The sequence below is a fragment of the Spinacia oleracea genome, chromosome 5 (assembly GCF_020520425.1).
Source record: "Spinacia oleracea cultivar Varoflay chromosome 5, BTI_SOV_V1, whole genome shotgun sequence".
In the NCBI taxonomy this organism is placed as follows: domain Eukaryota; kingdom Viridiplantae; phylum Streptophyta; class Magnoliopsida; order Caryophyllales; family Amaranthaceae; genus Spinacia; species Spinacia oleracea.
This window is the reverse complement of record NC_079491.1, coordinates 110,923,981-110,934,380: the sequence shown is the minus strand read 5'-3', so window position 1 is coordinate 110,934,380 and position 10,400 is coordinate 110,923,981. Positions and strand designations below refer to the sequence as shown.

The following is a 10,400-nucleotide window of genomic DNA, read 5'->3' as shown; positions in this document are numbered from 1 at the left end:
CATGTCCCCAAAATTGTAAAGGAAGTCCGGCTTGACCCATCATTGACCTGACCATATCGATTAAGGTCCCGTTTCTCCGTTCCGACACTCCATTCCATTGAGGTGTCCCCGGAGCATTCAATTCAGAAAGAATACCGCATTCTTTTAGATGGTCATCAAACTCGTGGCTAAGATATTCACCTCCTCGATCTGAACTTATATAGAGATTTTATTTTCTTGCCATGTTGATTCTCTACTTCATTTTGAAATTCTCGGAATTTCTCAAACGATTAAGACTTGTGTTTCATTAAGTAAATATAGCCATATCTACTGAAATCGTCCATAAACGTTATGAAATAGCTGAAATCAACTCTAGCTTTCGTACTCATAGGACCACATACGTCCGTATGTATTAGCTCTATTAGTTCGCTTGCTCTTTCTCCCACTTTTGAGAAAGGTTGCTTTGTCATTTTGCCAAGTAAACAAGATTCGCATTGATCAATCTTCTCAAAGTTGAATGATTCTAGAATTCCCTTCCTTTGAAGTCGTTCCATGAGTTTTGTGTTTATATGGCCTAATCGACAATGCCACAGATATGTGAGATCGGAATCACCAGTTTTAGCCTTTTTGATATTTATGTTATAGATTTGATTGCTTGTATCTAGCACATATAGACCATTTTCTTGTTGTGCTAAACCATAAAACATTCCATTCAAAGAAAAAGAACAACTGTTGTCTTTAAATTGAAAACAAAAACCTTTAGAATCCGAACTTGAAACGGAAATGACGTTTCTGGTAGGAACATAGTAACAGTTTTCTAGTTCCAAAACAAAACCACTAGGCAAAGATAAAAAAAATAAGATCCTACGGCTAATGCAGCAATCTGTGCTACATTTCTCACGCGTAGATCCATCTCGCCTTTATCAAGCTTTCTACTTCTCCTTAGTCCCTGTGAATTGGAACATAAGTGTGAGCCACAACCAGTAACTAATACCCAAGAAGTAGAATTTTCAAGACTACAATGTATAACATACATACCTGAAGTAGAAGCAACGTTCCCGTTCTTCTCATCTACCTTTCTCTTCAAGAAATTCCTCTTCCAATTCCCCTTCTTCTTGCAGTAGAAGCATTTAGAGTCGGCAGGAGAACGAGTCACCCTTTTTTGTTTACCAGAACTGGTGCCGTTGGACTTAGGTGTGGGAGCAGCCTTGCCCTTACCCTTCTTGCCCTTTCCCTTGCCAGATTTCTTGAAACCCTTACCCTTACGCACCATAAGCATGTCGTGCTTATTCTCTTGCTTGAGCGTCTTTTCAGCGGTTTTCAGCATACCGTGAAGCTTAGTAAGAGTTTTCTCCATACTGTTCATGTTGTAATTCAACTTGAACTGATCATATCCACTATGAAGCGAATGGAGAATGATGTCAATGGCCATTTCATTTGAGACGTCCGAATCTAGAGCTCTCATGTTCTCAAACAATCCAATCATTTTAAGAACGTGCGGGCTCACTGGTTCTCCTTTCTTGAGCTTAGTCTCAAGGATCAACCTCTGAGTCTCGAATCTTTCGATTCTGGCCTGATCCTGAAACATGTTCTTCAACTCCGAGATGATTTGGTAAGAATCCGAGTTAATGAACATTTTCTGAAGTTCAGGATTCATGGATGCAAGCATCACACATTTGACATCCCTGTTGGCCTGGATCCAACGGTTAAGGGCAGATTGAGTTACCTCCGGCTCGGCGGCCTCTAGTAACTCTTCCTCAAGGACATACTCTTTTTCCTCATTCATTAGAACTATTTGAAAGTTCCTTTTCCAATCGAGGATGTTATTTCCATTCAACTTCTCTTTGTCGAGAATTGAGCGCAAGTTGAATGAGTTGCTATTGTTTGCGGCCATTTGATTACTACATTTGAAAAGAATTTGCAATAAGTAACCATTCATAATATTTTAATAACTTTGAAATAAAAGCAATCATGCAATCATTAAAGCTATTAAACATTTCATTCATGCAAAAATAAAACATGGACCATAATGAATGAAACGATTCCAAGACCCTAAAAGTCCTAAATTCTTAAGCAGCTTTGGCTTGTCTTAAGTCTTTTAAGATTCTAGGTAAGCAAAACCAATTGCTAGTAATCTCCAAATTTCTCCTGGTCAATAAATTAATTCCATAATTTATCCCTTTGCCACAACATGTGATTTGTTGTTTGAGTTACAACCACAATCAACGTATTCCTTTGGGATACCTTACCATCTAAGTCAACTAATATAGCACCTCGCTTTTCCGGAAACCTACTAACTTAGATCCTTAGATTTTTGTAAGTGCTTGATTTGGAAGGCAGTTATAAACTCAATATTACTTTGGACCTAGTTGTTTCTATGTCGGTTTGATTATTTAGTGAACTAAATCTAATCGAACATACAAACAACATTCATGAATAATATATATTCATTTATAATATATAAGTGCATAAATTTAACTCTGGTGAACTAGTATGGCCCAAAACTTGGTCTTGAAGCATCCAATCTTCCTTCACCTTGTTAGCTTGGTATCGTCTTGAACGTCATTCAAAAGCTAACTTGAAGTTCTAAATATCCTAGAAGAACTTGAAATAATAAATAATTACATTAAAACTTCAATGGTACGCATACCATATTTTGAACTTCACATTCAAAGATAAAACGGTACGCAGACCGTATTTAACTATCCTAGATTGGCCATACTAGTCACCTTGAATACCTGCAATACATAAAATAATTTCTATGCATTCATTCATTCGTGTCCTAAAACGAATGGCCCAAATAATTATGCAAGTATTTACATGATTTATTTAAAAATCACGATCACATATAACGCGTCCTAAAAGATTAATCAATTCCGAATTATTAATCCTTAGAATTATTCTAATCAAAATTTCATTTAATTAGAATTAATTAAATGAAATCAAAATTTCATTTAATGAAATTAATTAAATAATTAATTCTAATTATTTTCGTAGGTGCCCTACGAAAATAATTAGAATTAATTATTTCATTTAATTTCATTAAATGGCTCCCACTTAAACCACCATTTTAATATGGAGCAAAGTCAAATAAAATAAAATAATTAAAGTCCACCATTAGCTCTTTTCGTGCAAAATTAGGTCAAAAGCCCAAACTTTGGGCCTTGATATTAAACGAAGCAAACATGCACATTTGGATGCATCGTGGGCTAAAAATGTGCCCAACCCAACGACGCGCAGTGCGTGCCAACATCGCACCCACACGACGGCGCAAGCCCATCGCACAGGCACGAGCACCGCAGCAGCGCACAGGCGCACTGCCCATGCCCACTGTCATGCTGCCTTCGTCGCTGCTCGCTGCTTGCTGCCTTGGCCCAGCCGCTGCTGGCCTTGGCGTGTGGCGTGCCGCGATCTCTCCCGAGCTCTGCGCGCACCCACTGCTTCGTCGAGTAGCAGGCAGCGCACACAAGGCCAACGTCTTGCTGCCTTCGTGTGCGTGCACCCCATTCGTCTTGCATATGGGCAACATCCATTGCTTCGTACAAGCGGCATGCTGTCCGACTTTTATAAAAAAATGTTCAACCTTTTTAATATTCGAAACGAAATTGCAAGAAAAATCATTTTTAATAATTTTAACAAAATTATTCGTTTTAATTACGAAAAATAACGTTTGATCGATTTTATTAAATTCAAACAATCCAATTAATAAAATATAATAAATCTAGGCTAACAAATTATTCAAATTTAACGAACGATCAATATCAACAAAAAATTGAATGAGTATGATAATCCAATCTAAAATTTTAAATCGTTCTAAACATTTAAATTTAAGATTTTTAATTATCAAATTTGGTTTAGGTGATTGATTAAAATTAACGAATGTAATAAAAATTTTAATCCATAATTTTTTTTTAAATCTGCCATTTAACCATGAAATTACATTCCCCTTTCCAAATAAATAAATTTCTAGATCTAAATAATTAATAAAATCAAATTACGATTTAAAAATCATTAAATTAGGGAAAAATCAAATTAGGGTTTATACTTAACATTTATGGCCGAAAAGTTTACCAAAATTTTAAAATATACCCAAGAGCAGTAGGGAAAAATTTCAATTAATTACGAGTATTTTAGGTCGAGTAATTAACTGAAAAAGTTTCCTAAATGGTTAATTTAATTCATTAATAAACAAAAACGCCAAAAAACTCAAACTTCGGAGCCTGTTTTTGCGATTATGTTCCCAATATTTGATCTTAAAACGCCGTTTTCAACCAGAGTAGGGTCAGAAAAATCGAATTTCTGACATTTTACTAATTCAGAACATTTTTTACGATCTATTCAATAATCCAGAAATATTCAAAAAATTCACGAAAAATTCAGAAAATTTTCGACAACATCACAAACATAATAACATGCCAAAAAGTACTTAAAATACATGTTGCTCACGATACCACTGTAGGGGAATACAGTTAAAAACATATTAACGCAGCGGAATAATCCCCAAAGCCAGGAACCATGTATAAAGTACAGATCAAGGAGACTTACGTTTGTAGCGTGTTTTCCCTAGATTCAACGTAACACGAACATGAACAAGAATCCCAGATATCATTCCTCTACTTGGTTCACCGACACGTTCAGCTCCGTCTTGATACCGATGGCTTAGAAGTCAGTCAAGATATTTTTGCTTTTAGGAAAGAACAGTTTGAACGAAGGCTCAAAAGAGGTTAGGGTTTCTCTTTTGATTTTGGTTAAACTGAATTACGTGAAGTAGTAAGTTGGAAAAACATAATGGGAGGGTGGTGTAATAACCCTAAGGTTTTAACACCAACCAGCCAAAGCACAAAGGCCTAGGCGACCAGCATCCTAGCACAAGCCCACGAGCACGCTCGCAGCCACACAACTGTGGGCATTGGGCCTCAGCTCGCTGCTGTAACGCCCCGACTTTTCGGCACCTTAAGTAACGGTAATAAACCGCACTTAGCTCATCATTAGCAGCGGAATTAGGCTTAATTAATCCTGGGACCTGTGGGTATGGGCCCACAAATAAAATAATCCTCAAAATATTTCTCATAAATAATACAATTTTCCCAAACATAAATATAAATCAATATTCTTATAATAATCTCAATAATAGAATTTCCATAATAAATAATTCTCAGCTCGATATGCAACTCGAGCTCCTTAATTGAACCTGTGCATCATCATAAAAATAGAAAACAGGAAAAAAAAAAACACAGAAAATTCCAACAATGAGTGGAAAACTCAGTAATATTACTCCAGCCCGTCAAAACGGTTTTATTTTGAAAATCATTTGGAACATATCAATCATTAGCATATATTGTTCGGAAATAACTAACTTAATCTCGTCATCTTGAAAACTGTGTCGGCAAGGAATCATTTCCTTTACAGCTCATTGGCAAGTACAGGTTTTGGCGGAACTTTTCTTACATATTTTCAGGGGGGAACTGTTTCCCAAACTTTAACTTGCCTCCACCTGTAACTTGCCCATTTACTAGTTCAGTTCACTTTTCCATGCCGACAAAAGCAACATCGTCTTTCTTTAAAAGAACTTTATAAATATCCTCATTATTTCCGAACGTCTTTAACATCATTAAAATAATAAAATACTTTAACATATCATCATGGTCATAAATCATCCACCATATCATTTAGCACATAAAAACATAATAATCATATAATCACACATTTCACATATGGGCATTTATATAAACACTTAAAATATTATACGGGCATATACATAAGTGCTGGACATAAAAATTACCTCGATCGATTAACCTTAATCAATTTTCTCCATTAATTGAAATACGTACATAAACTTGACACTCTAAAGGAATCTCCATTTGCAATAACATTAATATCATATTCAATAATAAACATTAATCATTTGATAATAAGAAACTAAAAATCTCCAATGAAATGTCTTACTAACAATTCAGAATGCTCACGTAGCTTTCTTCATATGTTTCAGTCAAAGCCCATAATAAATCCTCTTTGGTTTGACCTCACGGCCCACTACCAAGCTAGTACCAACCCCCTTTTGAGTTAATTTGCCATAAAAAGAGGAAACAAAAAGGCAGTAGCATATTCATATCAACGAAGAACAGAGATATGGAATGCTGAAGGCTTGACGACAATAAAGAAATCTCGGATGCACCATCATCACGGCGGAGCACCGATTATGTGCGGTGGTTTTTGAGGCGAAAAGAGGTAGCGGCAGAAGCAAGAAGCCAGAATCCGTTGGTGGCATGGTGGCTATAAGGGTGGCGCTGCGGTGGTCAAATGGAGGAGAGAGAAAATGGGAATCCATAAATGGTGAAAATCAAGGAAATAAATAGAGGGGAAATTAATTAAGCTTAGAAATATAATCAAAAATATTAATTGGTTTTCAGATTGAAGAACAATGGAGTTTCAATGGATGTTTATATGAATTTCTTGACATGGTGAGTCATAGAAATAGGAGAAAGAAATCAGACATTTGTCAATTCAAAGTTTCTAGTTTTGCCACATATAGAAGAGGAGTAAGAATTGAATTGCCATGAACTTGGACAGATTCCAAGAATAAAGAGAAGTCAAAAATATTTGGTGGCAAACTCCTTTGTTAACACGTATGGAGGAAACAGGAAAAGGGAGAAGGAGTAGTCAAAGAATTTACTTGAAATGAGACCTTGGTCTCCTTAAACAAATAAAGTAAAATATGGAATTTCCAAATTCAGAAACATGAAAATCAGATTTATAAAAATAAGGTTAGGCTCAAATAATTGGTATTATGTTTCAACAAAAAGATAGACATAATACGATAAAAATAATATCAGAAAAAAATAGGACGTAATTACGATAATAATCGTAATTACAGAATAATAAAACAGACTTAAAAATACGGGGTGTTACATCTGCTGCTGTCCCGCGCGCACCCAGCCGCAGGCCATGGGCCTTGCTTCGCGCTGGCGAGCTGCTGCGCTCGTTGGGCCTTGCGCGCTTGGCTCGTCGGGCCGACAGCTTTGCCTTGCTCGTATTCGCGACCAATGCCTTACGGCTATTGTTTATCGTATACTACTTGACGAATCATCGTCGTACGATAAGATTATTCGTTTTGCCTAACTTACGAATATACGCGATACGATATACGATTCCGACCCAACGTCATATCGTATATTTATGTTTTTCCGAACTAATTCCCGAAAAGCTATTAAATGAATTTCCGATTCATTTAATCCGGTGATCTATTACATGCCAATGGTGTGACCTTATAGGTTCAGTCAAGAGTAAGCTGTGAGCCTAATATAGATTAGAACTCACTTATCGGAAGCATTACTCCAGCCAGCTGTTCCGATCACTTGATCTCACTGAATTAATTGTTCGTAATTAATCTGAACCTTGGTATTAGACTAATGCACCTTGGGTGAAGGACATCTTATTCTAAGAAAAAAAAATATTCTCAAATAAATTAAGGGAAATACTGTCATCAGAATACTCCGTAAGTCTTTTATTTGTAGGATACGATGTGTTCTACTCTATCTTAGGAAATACTTCATATTCCAGAGTAGTAGTTCTTTTGGTTTTGTTTCTAGGTGTCAAGCATTGTAACTTTTCTAGATATCAGTGAAGGATATACAGAGGACCATCCTTCAACTTAAGCTCAGCTATCCTTGAGAGAGTCAAAAATCAAAATACCTAAACTAAATTTCTATAATTTGCTGACAAAATCACCCAAAAAATGCAAGATTGATTTCAAATTGAACAGGAACAGAAAACCCACGCCTTGTTCTTAAGATAAAATTGAAGCATACCCAAATAAATTAAGTCCCATATCAAAATCAAATAAAGATCGATTTTTTTACAGATCATTTCCAGAAACCCTAACCTTAGAAATTTAGAATACAGATCATCCGATGCACCTGCCAGCACCTCGGCCGATAAGAATTTATGAGCACAAATAGGAATTATGAACAATTGATCTTCTCTTAATAAATACACTCAAATTTATGAACAGTTGACATGATAATGAAGATAAGAATTTCATAAAGTAATTGTGCTAAAAGAAACACCACCAACCGAAAAGCAGTACTTCATATTGATGAACTCATTGGATATCCCTTGTCTTAGGAGATCCCTTGTCTTAATCTGCTTACGACTTGCATGAGAGTCATTCTCCAACTCTTCACCTCTCCGATTTGCACCCACCACCATCTTCACACACAAAATTCCATAATAAGAAGTCAAAAATATAAATCAAACTCCAAAAAAACACTTCTTTTTTCAAAAACAAAACTGAAATGCAAACCATAGTATCAGATTGCATATCCAAATAAAAGGGGGAAATTAATCCATCACAAAGTTTTGGGAGGATCACGCAATTGGACCATTATCATATCCCCCTTTTATTTGAATTAATCAATCAGAAAATTGAAATCAAATTGCAAAATTAAATAAAGAATTGAAAGGTAAATTGCGATTGGACTTGTAAAATACTAACCATTATTGATTTGGAAATTTCTACTTTATAGATCTGTGCAGAGCTGCCACGAAGACAAACAAACTGTTGAAATTTACAACAGAAATAACCCCCAAATAACAATAAAAACAAAATTTAAGAAATTTACCTTGGTTCAATATTTTCTGGGCGGTTTCATTAGGGTCCATATTCAACAGAGATGTAGCTCCGTAAAAAAAGACACGCAAAGGAAAAGTCTTACATGATACATGATACACCAAGAAAAAAGAAAAAAGAAAGCATGGAATAAATGATACACCAACCTTCTTAGAAGGAAAAGGCTTTAAAATAATCACATGAAACTTACAATCATTAAATAAAAGAGATTTCATATTGGTAGTCCTATATGGTATACAATATAACATTAATATTAATACTCCCAGGTCCGAAGTGAAAGTCCAAGTGACTCGTATCTGGGTGGATTTTCCATGGCACCAAGATTAAGTTCCAACAGAAGCATATACGGTTTTCTTACCCTCCACACCCCGACCCCCCGACCCCCAGACCCACAATTATCACAAATCACTTCTGTCCCACAACAAAGCAAACTATTGAAGTTTAAAATCAATTACTGAAGCAGTTTAGGACATATTATTGCCCATGGGAGAAAAATAGAAAAAGCCTATATACTGCATACTACTTGCGTAGCTGAAATGCATAAGACCTATTAAATGATTGCACGCTTGGACAGATTAAGACTTAAAAAGGTAATTGTGATTCAAAATGGAAGACTCAATGTTGCAAGTGGAAGTAGAATTCACCAATTTAGTTTAAAAAAGATCTTCAACTTCCTTAAGCTAAAGAAAGACATGAAATTAAGTTGATGCAGTAAAATCACCAAATTACTTAAAAGTTCAATGTAATGTTTTCACTTACATTGAGACTCAAGTACCATAAATTTCTACTTCAATTCGTATTATACTACTAGTAATGAACAATTCAAGCAAGTCAATAACACTTCACACCAATAAAATTATCAAGAACCTTAATTAACCCCACAATGTCATCAATCAGTAAAACAATTTACATTAATTGCAATTCAATAAAATATTTTATAAAAAAGAGAGTTAAAAAGAAATTGGGTAAGCATACTCTTCAACTTCTCCATATGTTGCAACTTGCAAGCAGTTGTCTTAGTTCATCACCACACCCCAGTGCTGGAACATTCCTCACAATCAATTACCTTTAGCAATTGGATAATTCCTAAAATTAATAAAAATTAACAAATCAGGCAAAACTTGAGGGAAATTTCATCAAATTCAAAAATCTACCCAGAAGAAAGTAATTTAAACAAAAAAATAAACGAACTTTGATTCATCACAAACGGTATATACACAAACAGCAGGAGGTTCATCCTTATGTCCTTCCTCCCTGAAAAAACTTAGAAAAATCCCATCAGATTAACAAGGAATTAAAAGCAATTGCATAATTCCTAAAATTAATGAATCAAGCAAAAGGTGAGGGAAATTTCGTCAAATTAAAATTAAAACTGCAAAAGTAAAATTAAAAAAAATATAAATAGAAGTAATTTTTTGAAAAAAAGTACGAACTTCCTGCTGTTCGTTGACGCGGTGGTGAAGGAATTTGCTGACGCCAATAGAGCTCTGCATTTCCTTGCGATTGACCTCAGAGCCGCAATTGATGAAGGACGATGCGAGGAAGTGTAACCTAGGATCGTGAGAGGAGAGAGAAAAGTGAGAGGGGAGAGAGGAGGGAGAGAGGCAGGTGAGAGGAGAGAGATGGGATAAACGAATTTAACCCTAGAAACGAAGGCTCATCGAGCCCAATAAATAACATGAGGGTATTTTAGTCTTTACGTAGGGAACACGTAGGTATTTCTATATAATTGTATAAGCTACTTTCACACGTAAAAGACTAAAATTAATTTAGGGTTGTTCCCTCTTTTCAC

General features: G+C 35.5%; 1 protein-coding gene and 2 long non-coding RNA genes across 4 annotated transcripts; all 3 read right to left on the bottom strand.

Annotated features, from left to right (window-relative positions):
- Positions 1-639: 639 nt before the first annotated feature.
- On the bottom strand, positions 640-7,420 carry LOC130460897 (uncharacterized). 2 transcript variants are annotated; one of them, XM_056828669.1, is made up of 3 exons: positions 4,525-7,420; positions 1,018-1,880; positions 640-928 (listed from the first exon to the last, which is right to left on the bottom strand). In XM_056828669.1, exons 2-3 carry the CDS (start codon positions 1,871-1,873, stop codon positions 912-914), a joined length of 873 nt encoding a protein of 290 aa, XP_056684647.1. In that variant the 5' UTR covers positions 1,874-1,880; positions 4,525-7,420; the 3' UTR covers positions 640-911. The 2 variants fall into 2 exon arrangements, with proteins under 2 accessions (XP_056684647.1, XP_056684646.1); XM_056828668.1 differs by lacking the exon at positions 4,525-7,420 and having other exon boundaries at positions 1,018-2,655.
- Positions 7,421-7,724: 304 nt separating this feature from the next.
- LOC130461885 (uncharacterized) lies at positions 7,725-8,962 on the bottom strand. Its single transcript, XR_008921839.1, has 3 exons — positions 8,601-8,962; positions 8,474-8,516; positions 7,725-8,187 (listed from the first exon to the last, which is right to left on the bottom strand). It is a non-coding gene; the product is annotated as an uncharacterized lncRNA (long non-coding RNA).
- A 71-nt stretch (positions 8,963-9,033) lies between these two features.
- On the bottom strand, positions 9,034-10,213 carry LOC130460646 (uncharacterized). Its single transcript, XR_008920558.1, has 3 exons — positions 10,042-10,213; positions 9,800-9,862; positions 9,034-9,694 (listed from the first exon to the last, which is right to left on the bottom strand). It is a non-coding gene; the product is annotated as an uncharacterized lncRNA (long non-coding RNA).
- Between the last annotated feature and the right edge of the window lie 187 nt (positions 10,214-10,400).